General features: G+C 39.1%; 1 protein-coding gene across 2 annotated transcripts in view; it reads left to right on the forward strand.

The window, feature by feature from the left end:
• The first annotated feature begins 3,210 nt into the window (after nt 1–3,210).
• The window catches only part of NPHP3 (nephrocystin 3), a 51,572-nt gene continuing 37,688 nt past the window's right edge, over nt 3,211–17,094 (forward strand). For both annotated transcript variants that reach the window (XM_055569677.1, XM_055569678.1), the window contains exons 1-6: nt 3,211–3,640; nt 5,451–5,576; nt 6,287–6,437; nt 8,216–8,368; nt 9,567–9,700; nt 11,327–11,487. In XM_055569677.1, coding sequence (XP_055425652.1) covers nt 3,245–3,640; nt 5,451–5,576; nt 6,287–6,437; nt 8,216–8,368; nt 9,567–9,700; nt 11,327–11,487 — 1,121 coding nt within the window. In that variant the 5' untranslated portion in view covers nt 3,211–3,244. The remainder of the gene's footprint in view (nt 3,641–5,450; nt 5,577–6,286; nt 6,438–8,215; nt 8,369–9,566; nt 9,701–11,326; nt 11,488–17,094) is intronic.

Below are 17,094 nucleotides of genomic sequence, written 5' to 3' on the forward strand. Positions count from 1 at the left end.
TTACAAATAGCTGAGAAAAGAAGAGATGTGAAAAGCAGAGGAGTAAAGGAAAGATATACCTATCTGAATGCAGAGTACCAAAGAGTAGCAAGGAGAGACAAGAAAGGCTTCTTAAGAAAACAGTGCAAAGAAATAGAGGAAAACAATAGATTGAGAAAGTCTAGAGATCTCTTCAAGAAAATTAGAGATACCCAAGGGAACATTTCAAGCAAAAATGGGCACAATAAAGGACAGAAACAGTACTGACCTAACAGAAGCAGAAGAGGTGGAAGACTACACAGAAGAAACTGTACAAAAAAATGTCTTAGTGACCCAGATAACCATGATGTTGTGGTCATTCACCTAGAGCCAGACATCCTGGAGTGTGAAGTCAACTGGGTCTTAGCAAGCATTACTATGAACAAAGTAAGTAAAGAAGATGGAATTCCAGCTGAGCTATTTCAAATCCTAAAAGATGGTGCTGTTAAAGTGCTGCACTCAGTATGTCAGCAAATTTGGAAAACTCAGCAGTGACCACAAGACCAGTAAAGGTCAATTTTCATTCCAATCTCAAAGAGCAATGTCAAAGAATGTTCAAACTACCACACAATCTCATTCATTTCACATGCTAGCAAGGTATATGGGGTTGCACAGAGTCAGACACGACTGAAGTGACTTAGCAGCAGCAGCAGCAAGGTAAGGCTCAAAATCCTTCAAGCTAAGCTTCAACATTATGTGAACTGAGAACTTCCGGATGTACAAGCTGGATTTAGAAAAGGCAGAGGAACCAGAGAAAAAATCACCAACATCTGCTAAATTATAGAAAAAGCAAAAGAATTCCAGAAAAAACATCTACTTCTGCTTCATTGACTACGCTAAAGCCTTTGACTACACAGATCACAATGAACTGTGGAAAATTCTTCAAGAGATGGGAATACCAGACCGCCTTACCTGCCTTCTGAGAAACCTGTATGCAGGTCAATAAACAGCAGTCAGAACCAGACAGGGAACAATGGACTGGTTCCAAATCGGGAAAGGAGTATTTCAAGGCTATCTGTTGTCACCCTGCTTATTCAACTTATATACAGAGTACATCGTGCGAAATGCCAGGCTGAATGATCTACAAGCTGAAATCAAGATTTCTGGGAGAAATATCAATAATCTCAGATATGCAGATGACATCACCTTAATGGAAGAAAGCGAAGAGGAACTAAAGAGCCTCTTGATGAAGGTGAAAAAAACAGAGAAAAAGCTGGCTTAAGACTCAACATTCAAAAAGTTAAGATCATGGCATCTGGTCCCATCACTTCACACCAAAGACATGAGGAAAAAAATGGAAACAGTGACATATTTATTTACTTGGGCTCCCAAATCAATCCAGACTGCATTGGTGACTGCAGCCATGAAATTAAAAGACACTTGCTCCTTGGAATAAAAGCTATAACAAATGTAGACAGCATATTAAAAAGGAGAGACATCACTTTGCCAACAAAGGTCCTTATAGTCAAAGTTATGGTTCTTCCAGTGGTCATGTAAGATCTGAGCCATAAAGAAGGCTGAGTGTCAAAGAATTGATGCTTTTGTACTGTGGTGCTGGAGAAGACTCATGAGAATTCCCCTGACAGCAAGGAGATCAAACCAGTCAATTCTAAAGGAAATCAACCCTGAATATTCACTGGAAGGATTGATGCTGACGTGAAGCTTCACTACTTTGGCCACCTGATGGGAAGAGCCAATTTATTGGAAAACACTGTGATATGGGAATGATAAAGGTCAGGAGGAGAAGGGGACAACAGAGGACGAGATGGTTGTATGGCAGCACCAACTCAATGGACAAGAGTTTGAGCACGATCCAGGAGATGAAGGACAGGAAGCCTGGTGTGCTGCAGTCCATGGAATCGCAGAGAGTTTAACACTACTGAGGGACTAGGCCGGAGAAGGCAATGGCACCCCACTCCAGAACTCTTGCCTGGAAAATCCCATGGACGGAGGCGCCTGGTAGGCTGCAGTCCATGGGGTCGCTAAGAGTGGGACACGACTGAGCGACTTCACTTTCACTTTTCACTTTCATGCATTGGCGAAGGAAACGGCAACCCACTCCAGTGTTCTTGCCTTGAGAACCCCAGGGATGGGGGAGCCAGGTGGGCTGCCGTCTATGGGGTCGCACAGAGTCGGACTCGACTGAAGTGACTTAGCAGCAGCAGCAGAGGGACTATTACCTGTCCTCCTACCCCGGGTTCCAAACCTGGAGAGGTTAGAAACTTGGCGGAGGGGCAAGAGCACAAGACAGCATAAGCAAGATGACAACCCCACTCTTTTCCTGACTTAAAAGTTTAAAAGTTTCCCCATCTCTTCATGTTTTATGATATGGCTCATAGTGGATCCTTTCCTTTAATGGGTTAAATGTACCATATTCCTCTGAAGTCCAGGTCTCCAATGTCCCATGTTGCAAAAAAATCGAACTTTCACCTTGTCTAAGGTGAAACTGGTGGTCCCAGGCTGTAAAGTCTAGAAACATTTTCTTGGCTGATACTATGTCTCTCTGGTCATTCCAACTGCAGGCATTCTGAGAGATGCATAATGAGAGGCATATAGCAGTCGCTCAATAAATTTCTGATTTCCTAACTGCCTTCGGGTTCAATCCCTGTGTCGGGAAGATTCCCTAGAGGAGGAAAAGGCAAACCCACTGCAGTATTCTTGCAGGGATAATCCCGTGGGCAGAGAAGCCTGGCAGGCTACAGTCCATGGGATCCTAAAGAGTGGGACGCGACTGAGCACACACGCATGCAAACTGCCTTCGAGAGGAGAGCGGCGTCTGGAAAGGCCGCAGCACAGAAACTGCAGCAACAGAAGTGCAGCAACAGGGGACTCAGGCCAGAGTTCAGTGTGAGGCACGCGCCCGGGGGAAGTCTTGGCCAGGTAGAGGAAACTGTGAGAAGCCTACTTGCGCCCTCCCGTAGGCACTGACAAAGTGCAGTGGCGGGCCAGAGCCACATCCCTGCTGCACTCTGCGCCACGCCGATTCCTTGCGCAGCAACCCGCTGGCGGGCTCCGCTACCTAGCCCAGCCCAGTCCTCCCGTCCCGCCCCGCCCCGCCCCATCCGTTCTGCTCCTCTGGCCCCACCCTGTCCTTCTTGCCCGCCCACTGGCCCGCCCCTCCTTGATATGCTCGCCCCGCCCCTTCCTGCTGCCCCGCCTCGTCCCTCTGGTCGTGTCCCGCCCCCTCCTCGTACCCTGCTGGCAATTAGCAGCGCCAGCCAGCGCCATGGGTACCGCTTCGTCGCTCGTGAGCCCCGCGGGTGGGGAGGTGATCGAGGACACGTACGGGGCGGGCGGCGGCGAGGCCTGTGAGATCCCGGTGGAGGTGAAGCCCAAGGCCCGCCTGCTGCGCAGCTCGTTCCGCCGGGCCGCGGGTGTGGCGGCTGCGGGAGCCGGGCCGGGTTCGCTGCCCCGTGGAGCGGGCGGCGGCGGGCTGCTAGGGGCCAGCTTCAAGTCTACTGGCTCGTCGGTGCCCGAGCTGGAATACGCGGCTGCTGAGTACGAGCGGCTGAAGAAGGAGTACGAGATCTTCCGGGTCAGCAAGAACCAGGAGTTGTTATCCATGGGCCGCCGGGAGGCCAAGCTGGACACGGAGAACAAGCGGCTGCGGGCCGAGCTGCAGGTAATGCTGTGCCCGGGCACTCACCGGAGATGACCGCGACACCTGGGAACTGAGGCCCGGGGCCGTCTGCCCACCGCCCCGCAGCCGCATGGCGGCACTGCCAACCGGACCCTGAACGCCTGACTTCGTCCCTTGTCCGTCCTGTCTCATCTCCAAACCAAAAAGTTTTGAAAGTTAAGCAGAAACTGCTCTGCGTTTTACTTTGAAAGAACATACTGCCTTGCGGTCTAACCTGATTCTTTAACAACCACCAGCTCCCCCATCTCCCTTTTTTTTTTTTTTCCTGTCCTTGGGCCATTCATTCAGACACCTTGAAGCTATTAGCCCGGAGCAGCAAATGCTCGGGGCTTCCCTGGTAGCTCAGCTGGTAAAGAAAATGTGAAAGTGAAAGTCTCTCGGTCGTGTCCGACTCTTAATAGTCCATGGAATTCTCAAGGCCAGAATACTGGAGTGGGTAGCTTTATCCCTTCTTCAGGGGATCTTCCCTACCCAGGGATTGAACCCAGGTCTTCCACATTGCGGGCGGATTTTTTTACCAGCTGAGCCACAAGGGAAACCCAGGAATACTCGTGTGCTCGAGTGGGTAGCCCATCCCTTCTCCGGGGGATCTTCCTGACCCAGGAATCGAACTAGGGTCTCCTGCACTGCAGGCGGATTCTTTACCAACTGAGCTATCAGAGAATCTCTGTTAAAGAATCTGCCTGCAATTCAGGAACCCCTGGTTGGATCCCTAGGTCGGGAAGATCCCCTGGAAGAGGGAATGGCAACCCACTCCAGGATTCTGGCCTGGGGAATCCCCATGTACAAAGGAGCCTGGCGGGCTATAGTTCATGGGGTCTCAAAGAGTCGGACACGACTCAGCGACTAAGCAAGAGCAGCACCAAATGCTAATCTCCAGGGAAGTAGGTCTGCCAGGACCACACAGATACACAAAAGACTTTGGTGACATCTATTGAGGCAGCTCATCAAACCCTTCCTAGGCGTTTAAAACCCCGCCCCCCAAATGCAATTACAACAGGACAGAGTGCACTAAGGGGTGACAAATGTCCCAGGCCCAGGTTATTTCTGTTACCAATCCTGATTCCTTATGAAGCCTTGTTTTTCCTTTTTCATATACCTAGGCATTTAAAACACACACACACACACACCCTATATTTATTTAATCCATTCAGTCAGACATTTACTGAAGACCTGCAGTGTATCAGCCTTGGAGCTAGCAAGAGGAGTGACATGGAGCCAAGGAGTGCACAGTCTCACAGAAATAATTATTCTTCAGGTTAAACCTTATACATTGTGATTTTGTGTGGGAAAACTGAGTTGTAGTGAAGATTCAGAACTGGTGCAGTATTTCAAAGAAAAAGTATTAATTTCTACTGAAAGCTTAATGTTGAATATCTTCATTTATAATTCAAGCACATTTGCAGGGTTTTTTCCCCATTATATGTTTGAATAGAATGGCAGTATGCAGTTCTTGATAACTGGTGAAAAACTAAGTAGACTGTTCATATTCTGAGATATGTAATGTGTATATGAGAGTGTTGGTTGCTCAGTCATGTCTGACTACCCCATGGACTATAGCCTGCTAGGCTCCTCTGTCCATGGAATTCTCCAAGCAAGAATACTGGAGTGGGTTGCCATTTCCTTCTGCAGGGAATCGTCTGGACCCAGGGATTGAACCCAGATCTTCCCACATTGAGGGAAGGTTTTTTAACCTTCTGAGCCACCAGGGAAGCCCAATATGCATATAACATAATGTAAAATTTGGGAGGCATGCTATTTTTGTTAGAAATAACAAGGTAAATTTTTCCAGGCACTTCAAAAAACTTACCAGAAGATACTTCGGGAAAAGGAAAGTGCTTTAGAAGCAAAATACCAAGCAATGGAGAGAGCAGCTACATTTGAACATGACAGAGATAAAGTTAAGAGGCAATTTAAGGTAAATTTCATACATCTTTATCCCCAAAGTGACAGGGAATAAAGCAATATATTTTAAAAGTTCATATAATACTGTGATGAGTAAATAGAAGTAAATGATGTAGGAGTCATGAAAGGTATAAGAGCTAAAGTCTTATAAAAAGTAAATACTTTTTACTTTTGAAGTATTTGAGTTGGACCAGGTAAACTTGAGATAGTTTCAAAGAAAAGGTATAAAAGTGAACATTTTAATGGGGGTGGGGAGAGGCAAGGGTTATATTAGGGGAGAGCATTTAGAAATATTTCAGAATGTGTCCTTTGGGAGAGCATTACTGGTAATAAGTGTGCATGCTAAGTCACTCCAGTCGTGTCCAACTCTGTGACCCTATGGACTGTAGCCCACCAGGCTCCTCACTCCATGGGATTCTCCAGTCAAGAATATCGGAGTGGGTAGCCATGCCCTCCTCCAGGAGGGCAATAAGTGGGAGGGGGACAAATTTGCTAAATATCAGGTAGCACACACAGCATCCCCACACCTTAGATATATCCTCCTGGAATTCTACTGGGTTCCAGTTACAAAACAGTGACAGAGAGGTATTCACCTTACAAAAGAGGAGATCAAGGACCAAATGAATATTGATTTTATGAATGAAAGAATTTTCCCTTAAAACTTGATAATATCACTTTTTGCTTATGGAAAAGGATTTCAAAATTAAAATACATCTTTTAAAGATTTTTAGGGAGACCAAGGAAAATGAAATTCAGGATTTATTGAGGGCCAAGCGAGAGTTGGAGAGCAAACTTCAGAGGCTACAGGCTCAGGGGATCCATGTATTTGATCCTGGAGAGTCTGATTCAGATGACAACTGTACAGATGTTACTGGTAAGTTTATTTCCTATTTATAATGTTTTGTGATATCAATATATTAATAGGTATAATGATTGTAGAGCCAACTTTGAATCCTTGTACTGATAAGTAATTGCTGTTACAAATAGAGTTGCTCTTTCTCTTTCTCATGTTATAACAGGTCTTTTCTATAGAAGTCCATGGTGTAGAAGCTGAGGTTCCTTCTATCTTGTTCTCTGCCAACCTTAACCCATAGCTTTTCTCTCTCTGGTCTAAGATAGCCCCTCCAAGTCCCATCATATATACAATTTAGCTAGAGGGAGTGGGGGAATACATTACTTTCCTTGAAAGCGCAATCTGAAAGATACACGCATTACTCTTGCTCAAACCCCATTGGCCTATACCTTCCTCAAACCCCATGTAGGCCTATACCTTCCTCTACCTAGGAAGATGGGAAAGTGTAATTATTAGTAGGAGAGCCATGTATGCACATAAAGTTTGGGGTTGTGTCAGTAAAGAAAGAAAGGGAGAATGGATGTTGGAGAACAGTTAGTAGTTTCTGTTACATTTTTCCACATAATGGATGTATTCTTGCAGCTATCAGAGTATCTACATGATGTTTCAGCAAATGGTTTCCAATACAGTTTTTTGAAATATTTTAAAGTTTTTGTTTTATAATTAAACATATTAAATGTCTTTCTAGAAATAAAGAAAAACTCAGAATCATAGAATGAAAATGTCCACTATGTTAATAGGAAATAATATTGAAATGTGATTGATATTGAACAATATTCTATTTTAAGTGTAGTGGGAAAATGAAGTCACTCTCCCATTTATAAAAAAAACTGTAGTTATATTCTTCCAAATTAATGTATTTTGGAGAGAAATATGGCAATTGATAATCCCCTCTTAATTTGCATTTTAGTACCATTGAAATCTACTAACTTTTGAGGAAAAAAATGTGAATAATGGCTTATTATGACTAACACATTAGTCTTAGTGGTTATTTCAGTGTTGACATATGTTAAAATATACAGTGTTTCAAAACTATTATATTCTAATTCTCTTGGCAAGTTAATAAAAACAAGTTAATATTTCCTCCTAGGTCTTTCTTCCTATTTTGATATAAACATGAAGAAGGAATGCCTGAGGGAATATTGCTCATTATTTGTCACCTACAAATAAAAATCAGTTTTGCCAGAGAGTTTCACCCAAATACCAGTTTACTTAAGTTTAGTCAAGGACTCCATGTTATAGCAAATATTACTTATTTTAAAAATGTGTGTTTAAGTACTCATTAATTCAGACATTAATTTTGTTCCTCTGGGAGTTAAAGAGAATGTACTCTTTACATCTTTAGCTTATATCCTAATGAATTACCAATATCAATTACTGGTGTGCCAGTAATAGTCTTCCTTTGAAATTCTTCCCTTCAAATTTTACCCTGATACATAAATCATATGGTTATAAAAGTCTTTTAGAAATTTTTGTTGGGGAGCGTTTTTAATTCCTCTCTGTTATTATAATTTCTTTGGTTATTGTATTCCTAATTTCTTTTCATCTTTCTCTCTTTAATCCCCATTTTAAGATTGAGATAACCAAAACTGTGTTACCTACCACCTTAGAACATGCCAGAAGTTGGTGGCAAAGTACTTTCAGAATTATTCTTTTGATTTCAAAATCAAAGTTTGAATATTTGTTGTATTTATAATCTTATTGTACTTTTTTGGATTATAAATCCTGTTGAGTGTATTTGATAAGGTTTTGAAGTTTCAATATTATTTGGTTTTCATCCGATGAAATCTGCTTTACAGCTGCTGGAACCCAGTGCGAATATTGGACTGGTGGAGCCTTGGGAAGTGAGCCTTCCATAGGGAGTATGATCCAGCTTCAGCAATCCTTCCGGGGCCCTGAGTTCGCCCACAGTTCTATAGACGTGGAAGGACCGTTTGCTAATGTCAACAGAGGTAAATGGCTAATGGTAATTAGCCATTTGCTAATTAGCTTAGTTAATGGTAATGACTGTTTGTGTACTACAGTCTTGTGCTGGGAGAACTGCCATCAGCAGAGCATGAGACTTGTTTTCTGGGTGTCTTCCACTGTCAGGCCATTATGTTCTGGTACTTGTCACTGATCAGGAAGGATGAAGTTACATAATTCACATCAGGATCAGATGGTGTCCCCCAACCTGACTGACCAATAAGTTCTAATAACTGAAATTTTGTTCTGGATTCTCAGGTGTTTTAGTTGAGTAGTGAGAGTTTAATGTAGATCAGCTGAAAAACAGTAGTTTTCATCTTTTCTTTTGCATCTTTGATGGTATTGAAAAGTTATGTGTGCATGTGTGCGAAGTCACTTCAGTCACATGTGCACCCTATGGACTGCAGCCCGCCAGGCTCCTCTGTGCATGGGATTCTCCAGGCAAGAATACTGAAGTAGGTTGCCATGCCCTCCTCCAGGGGATCTTCCTGATCCAGGGATCGAGCCTGCGTTTCTTATGTCTCCTGCACTGGCAGGCGGGTTCTTTACCAATAACACCACCTGGGAAGCCCAGTTTTATTCATTATCTTTGTATAATTTGGTATTCAAAACAGCTCTTAAGATCTGTTCAGAATTTCAGTACCACAGCAGACCTGAGATATTATAAGTAGCTCCATTCTTTTCTTAAAACTATGAAATTATTTATCTATTAGCAAAATGAAAATTATTTTTTAAATAATGCATTTTCAATTAGTCAAATATGTCTTAAAATATTCAGTCTCACTATCTTTAAGTTACTTTTCATTTTATACCATTCTTGAACTTTCTTTTTGACTCAGTATATTTCAAGAATAATAAACAAGTAAAACCAGTCTGGGAGCATAGGCCTTCCTCAAGTTACAAATTAACTGAACAGCCCATATGGCCTAGTTCCCTGACATTTGACTGGAGCCATGGGTACCTCAGCAGAGACCACTGGTGACTTTGATTGCTTTAAACCCCAGGATAGAATTTGAGATTAGAGAACTGATTGCCTTCTAATATGTTATTCTAGAAGTTATGTCGTATTACAAGTGAGATAAATCATTCTATGATGTCTGTTGTGTTTTTTCAGACTTTCAGACATCTTATCATATAGTCTTCTAGTAATTCTTTTGGGGAACTTATGAGAAATTTTATTTTCAGATGACTGGGATATTGCTGTGGCTAGTTTATTACAAGTTACCCCTTTGTTTTCACATTCTCTATGGAGTAACACTGTCAGATGTTACCTCATTCATACAGATGAAACCCAGACTGAAATGGATCTTTTCCTTAAGGTGAGGACATTTATAAATTTTGTATTCACTGATTTAAAATACAAGTTAATATTGTATTCTGGTTATGATAATACTGCATCTGAACCAGATAGTTTACTACATACAAGATTACATCGTAAAGAGTAGGAAGCATCTTGGGCTTTTCTTAAGAAAATGTCTTAGTATTTTCAGTATATTCAAATTAAGTCCTTGGAACTTTATGCTTTTGAATGCTTCATTACACATTCTCCACAGTGTTTAGCTGTGCCTGCTTTAGTTAATCTCTGCCAGCCCTATTCTTTAATCTGTTTCAGATTATAACAAAATTTAATCCTTGTCATGATTTTCAATTTTTCACAGCAGTCATTGGGGTTAATCTAAGGCAGGGGTCAGCAAACAAAAGCCTGTTGGCCAAATCTGGTCTGAAGTCTGTTACTGTGTAACCTAGAGCTAAGATTGGTTTCTGCGTTTTTAAATGATTGAAAAAGAAATCAGAAGAAGAATATTTTGATGTGAAAATCATATGAAATTCAAATTTTGTTGTCTATAAAATTTTATCAGAACACAGCCACACACAACATATTGTCTCTGGTTGCTTCACATTAATCGCAGAATAAAATTATAGTTGCACCTAAATGTACCACAAAAACCTCTGCCAAAACAGGCAGCTTCTTAAACTATTATTAATTTGCCACCTGGCTCTTCACAGAAAAGTTCACCAATTACCTTTCTAACTGAATTTTCAATAAATATGTGTGGCACATGCAATACCTTCAATATTAACATCCTCCAGATTGTTGATTAATAAGTCCATTTAGCTTTCCTTTTTGATATTACTCAATTTTGGAAAACAGACAAAGTATTTTGAAAACCAAAGCTTCTACTCACTAACTGAGTATACATTATTCCCAAATACATGTTGAAGGAATTATTAATTTATTGCATAGTAATAGTCAACATTACTAAGTAAGTTAATTTGTTATCAGTTCAGTCGCTCAGTCGTGTCCGACTCTTTGCGACCCCATGGACTGCAGCACGCCAGGCCTCCCTGTCCATCACCAACTCCCAGAGTTTACTCAAACTCATGTCCATTGAGTCGCTGATGATATCCAACCATCTCATCCTCTGTCGTCCCCTTCTCTCGCCTTCAGTCTTTCCCAACATCAGGGTCTTTTCAAATAAGTCAGCTCTTTGATAATTTGTAATAGACCAGCATATTTTTATTTTATATCTGTTTCCTTTAGTATTCATGGCAGACACTTTTTACTATATAAATTTATGGATTTATGTTTGTCACCCTGTAACAATAAACAGAAGTTATTTGTAAGAATAATAATAAAAATATATACCATGGCAAAATAACTTAATACTGTACTACTGTTGTTTTAAGTTTTATTATGAGATAAATCATTTTCTGAACTAGGAAACAGCCAAGCTGCTAAACTATTACTATTTTCAATTTATAAAGAAATTTGCCTTTCCTCTTAAAGATTTTTTTAAAATGTGATTATGATTTTTTTAGTTTTAAATCAGAGAATATCCAACATAACTTGTGATAAAGCATGTTTTTTGATTTTAAGTAATATGAAGCTGACTAGATCTTCAGTTAAATAAGCTGTGCTATCTTATGTTTCAATTTGTTTTTAGGATTACTCACCTAAACTTAAGAGAATGTGTGAGACAATGGGATATTTTTTCCATGCTGTGTATTTTCCAATAGATATTGAAAATCAATACCTCGCTGTAAGAAAATGGGAAATTGAGAAAAGTTCATTAGTTATTCTATTCATTCATTTAACCTTACCAAGGTAAGCAGAAAATTCTATAATTTATTATAGGGGTTAAACTTGTAAATAGAATTAAGTTTGCCAAATGAACTTGAAACATAAGTTCTAATTGCATTTTTTAAATTTTATTTATTTTTTAATTGAAGGATAATTGCTTTACAGAATTTTGTAGTTTTCTGTCAAACCTCAACATGAATCAGCTACAGGTATACATATATCCCCTCCATTTTGAACCTCCCTCCCATTGCCCTCCCCATCTTACTCCTCTAGGTTGATACAGAGCCCCTGTTTGAGTTTCCTGAGACATACAGCAAATTCCTGTTTGCTATCTATTTTATATATGGTAATGTAAGTTTCCATGTTACTCTCCCCATACATCTCACCTTCTCCTCCCCTTTCCCCTTGTCCATAAGTCTATTCTCTATATCTGTTTCTCCACTGCTGCACTGCAAATAAATTCTTCAGTACCATTTTTCTAAATTCCATATATATGCATTTGTATACAATATTTATCTTTCTCTTTCTGGCTTACTTCACTCTGTATAATAAGCTATAGGTTCAGTTCATCCACCTCATTAAAACTGACTCAAATATGTTCCTTTTTATGGCTGAGTAATATTCCATTGCGTTATATGTATAAGAAGTAATGGATACTTCTTTATCCATTCATCTATCAATGGACATCTAGGTTGCTTCCATGTTCTAGCTATTGTAAATAACGCTGCAATGAACAATGGGGTACATGTGTCCTTTTCAGTTTTGGTTTCCTTAGGGTTTATGGGTAGGAGTGGGATTGCTGGGTCATATGGTGGCTTTATTCCTAGTCTTTTAAGGAATCTCCATACCATTTTCCATAGTGGTTGTATCAATTTACATTACCACCAGCAGTGCAAGAGGGTTCCCTTTTCTCCACACCCTCTCCCACATTTATTGTTTGTAGACTTTCTGATGATGGCCATTTGACCAGTGTGAGGAAATAACCCACTGTAGTTTTGATTTGCTTTTCTCTAATAATGAGCAATGTTGAGCCTCTTTTCATGTGTTTGTTAGCCAACTGTATGTCTTCTTTGGAGAAATGTCTCTTTGGGTCTTTTTCCCACTTTTTGATTGGGTTGTTTGTTTTTCTGGTATTGAGTTATATGAGCTGCTATTGAGTTATATGAGCTGTGTATTTTGGAAATTAATCCTTTGTCAGTTGTTTCCTTTGCTATTATTTTCTCCCATTCTGATGGTTGTCTTTTCACCTTGCTTATAGTTTCCTTTGCTGTGCAAAAGCTTCTAAGTTTAATCAGGGCCCACTTGTTTGTTTTCGTTTTTATTTCCATTACTCTAGGAGGTGGGTCATAGAGGATCTTGCTTTGATTTGTGTCATCGAGTGTTGTGGCTATGTTTTCCTCTAAGAGATTTAAAGTTTCTGATCTTACATTTAGGTCTTTCATCCATTTTGAGTTTATCTTTGTGTATGGTGTTAGGAAGTGTACTAATTTCAGTCATTTACATGTAGCTGTCCAGTTTTCCCAGCACCATTTATTGAAGAGGCTGTCTTTGCCCCATTGTATATTCTTGTCTCCTTTGTCAAAAATAAGGTACCCATACGTGTGTGGATTTATTTCTGGGCTCTCTATCTTGTTCCATTGGTCTATATTACTGTTTTTGTGCAAGTATCATACTGTCTTGATGATTGTAGCTTTGTAGTATAACCTGAAGTCAGGAAGGTTTACTCCTCCAGCTCCATTTTTCTTTCTCAAGACTGCTTTGGCTATTCGGGGTCTTTTGTGTTTGCATAGGAATTGTGAAATTTTTTGTTCTAGTTCTGTGAAAGATGCCATTGGCAATTTGATAGGGATCACATTGAATCTGTGGCTTGTGTTTGGTAGTATAGTCATTTTCACAATATTGATTTTTCCTACCCAGGAACATGGAATATCTCTTCATCTGTTTATGTCATCTTTGATTTCTTTCATCAGTGTCTTATAATTGTTGTGTACACTTCTTTTGTCTCTTTAGGTAAGTTTATTCCTAGATATTTTATTATTTTGTTGCAATGGTGAATAAGATTGATTGCTTAATTTCTCTTTCTGATTTTTCATTGTTAGTATATAGAAATGCAATTGATTTCTGTGTGTTGATTTTGTATCCTGTGACATTGCTAAATTCACTGATTAGCTCTAGTAATTTTCTGATAGTATCTTTAGGGTTTTTTATGTACAGCATCATGTCATCTGCAAACAGTGAGAGCTTTACTTCTTTTCCGATCTGGATTCTTTTTATTTCTTTTTCTTCTCTGATTGCTGTAGCTAGGACTTCTGAAACAATGTTGAATAATAGTGGTGAAAGTAGATACCCTTGTCTTGTTCTTGATTTTAGGGGGAATGCTTTCAGTTTTTTACCATTGAGAATAATGTTTTCTGTAGGCTTATCATATATAGATTTTACTATGTTGAGGTAGGCTCCTTCTATGCTTATTGTTTGAAGAGTTTTAATCATAAATGGGTGCTGAATTTTGTCAAAGGCTTTTTCTGCATATATTGAGATTATCATATGGTTTTTATCTTTCAATTGGTTAATATGGTGTATCACATTGATTGATTTGTGTATATTGAAGAATCCTTGCATCCCTGGAATAAACCCACCTTGATCATGGTGTATGAGCCTTTTAATGTGTTGCTGAATTCTGTTTCCTAAATTTTGTTGAGGATTTTTGCATCTATGTTCATCAGTGATATTGGCCTGTTGTTTTCTCTTTTGGGAGGTTGTCTTTGTCTGGTTTTGGTATCAGGGTGATGTTGGCCTCATAAAATGAGTTTGGAAGTCTTCCTCTGCTATTTTTTGAAAGGGTTTTAGAAGGATAGGCATTAGTGCTTCTCTGAATGTTTGATAGAATTCTCCTGTGAAACCATCTGGTCCTGGGCTTTTGTTTTTTTGGGAGATTTTTGATCACAGTTTCAATTTCAGTGCTTGTAATTGGCTTGTTCATAATTTCTGTTTCTATTTTAAGAATCTGTCTATTTCATCCAGGTTATCCATTTTATTGCCATATAGTTGTTCATAATAGTCTCTATAATTCTTTGTATTTCTGCATTGTCTGTTGTAACCTCTCCTTTTTCATTTCTAATTTTGTTGATTTGACTCTTCTCTCTTTTGTTCTTGATGAGTCTGGCTAAAGGTGTGTCAATTATGTTTATCTTCTCAAAGAACCAGCTTTTAATTTTATTAATCTTTACTGTTGTTTCTTTAGTTTCTTTCTCATTTATTTCTGCTCTGATCTTTATGATTTCTTTCCTTCTGCTATGTCTGGGTTTTTTGTTGTTGTTGTTCTTTTTCCAGTTGTTTTAGGTGTAAAGTTAGGCTTCCTATTCAATGTTTTTCTTGTTTCTTGAGGCAGGATTGTATTGCTATCAACTTTCCTCTTAGAACTGCTTTTGCTGCATCCCATAGGTTTTGAGTTGTCATGTTTTCATTGTTTTTTGTATCTAGACATTTTTTGATTTCCCTTTTCATTTCTTCAGTAAACCATTGGTTATTTAGAAACATATTGTTTAATCTTCATGTGTTTGTATGTTTTATATTTTTTTTTCTTCTTATAATTGATATCTACTCTCATAGCATTGTGGTCAGGATGATTGATATGACTTCAGTTTTCTTAAATTTACTGAGGTTTGATTTGTGACCCCAGATGTGGTCTACTGTGGAGAATGTTCCATGTGCAGTTGAGAAGAAGGTGTATTCTTCTGCATTTGGATGGAATGTCCTAAAGATATCAATGAGATCCATCTCATCTGATGTATCATTTAAGACGTGTTTCCTTATTAATTTTCTGTTTTGATGATCTGTCCATTCTTGTGAGTGGGGTATTAAAGTCTCCTACAATAGTAATCGTATTATTGTGTTATTGTCAGTTTCTCCTTTTATGTGTTAGTGTTTGTCTTACATATTGAGGTGCTCCTATGTTGGGTGCATAGATATTTACAACTGTTACGTCTTCCTCTTGGATTGATCCCTTGATCATTCTTTAGTGTCCTTCCTTATCTCTTGTAATATCCTTTATTTTAAATTCTATTTTGTCTGATATGAGGATGTTACTCCAGCTTTCATTTTCTATTCGCATGGAAAATATTTTTCCATCCTCTCAGTTTCAGTCTATATGTGTCTTTAGGTCTGAAATGGGTATCTTGTAAACAGCATATAAATGGATCTTGTTTTTGTATCCATTCAGCCAGTCTGAATGGATTGGAGCACTTAATCCATTTACACTAAAGTAATTATTGATATATATGTTCCTATTGCCATTTTCTTAATTTTTTGTGGTTTTATTTTGTAGATCTTTTTCTTCTCTTGTATTTCTTGACTATATAAGTCCCTTTAACATTTGTTGTAAAGCTGGTTTGTTGGTACTGAATTCTCTTAACTTTTGCTTGTCTGAAAAGCTTTGGATTTCTCCATCAGTTTTGAATGAGATCCTTGCTGGGTAGAGTAATCTTTGTTGTAAATTTTTCCTTTTTCAGTACTTTTAATATATCCTGCCATTCCCATCTGGCCTGCAGAGTTTCTGCTGAAAGATCGCTGTTAAACATATGGGGTTTCCTTGTACGTTACTTGTTGCTTTTCCCTTGCTGATTTTAATATTCTTTCTTTGGTTTAATCGTTGTTACTTTGATTACTGTGTGTCTTGGCATGTTTCTCCATGGATTTATCCTGTATGGGACTCTTTACACCTCTTGGACTTGATTGACAAACCCTTTTCCATGTTGGGGAAATTTTCAACTCTAATCTCTTCAAAAATTTTCTCATACCCTTTCTTTTTCTCATCTTCTTCTGGAACCCCTATAATTTGAATGTTAGTGTGTTTGATATTTTCCCAGAGGTCTCTGAGACTACCCTCAGTTCTTTTTATTCTTTTTACTTTATTCTGCTCTTCAGAAGTTATTTCCACCATTTTATCTTCTAGTGCACTGATTCCTTCTTCTGCTTCAGATATTCTGCTATTGATTCCTTCTATTTTTAATTTCAGTAATTGTGTTGTTTGTCTCTGTATCTTTATTCTTTAATTCTTCTAGGTCTTTGTTAATTGATTCTTGCATTTTCTCTGTTCTGTTTTCAAAGATTTTGATCATCTTTACTGTCATTATTCTGAATTGTTTTTCAGCTAGTTTGCCTGTTTCCTCTTCACTTATTTGGACTTCTGTGTTTCTAGTTTGTTCCTTCATTTGTGCATTATTTCTCTTCCTTTTCATTATTTTTATTTAAACTTACTGTGTTTGAGGTCTCCTTTCCTCAGGCTTCAAGGTTGAATTCTTTCTTCTTTTGGTTTCTGCCCGACTATGGTTGGTGCAGTGGTTTGTGTAAGCTTTGTATAGGGTGAGATTTGTGCCAAGTTTTTTTTGTTTGTTTGTTTGTTTTTCCTCTGATGGGCAAGGCTGAGTGAGATGGTAATCCTGTCTGCTGATGACTGGGTTTGTATTTTTTTGTTTGTTGTTTGGATGAGGTGTCCTTCATAGGGTACTACTGGTGGTTGGGTGATGCTGGGTCTTGTGTTCAGGTGGTTTCCTTTGGAGGAGTTCTTGCTATTTGATATTCCAGAGGGTTAGTTCTCTGGTAGTCTAGGGTCTTGGAATCAGTGCTCCCACT

The sequence above is a fragment of the Bubalus kerabau genome, chromosome 2 (genome assembly GCF_029407905.1).
Source record: "Bubalus kerabau isolate K-KA32 ecotype Philippines breed swamp buffalo chromosome 2, PCC_UOA_SB_1v2, whole genome shotgun sequence".
NCBI classification, from domain to species: Eukaryota; Metazoa; Chordata; class Mammalia; order Artiodactyla; family Bovidae; genus Bubalus; species Bubalus kerabau.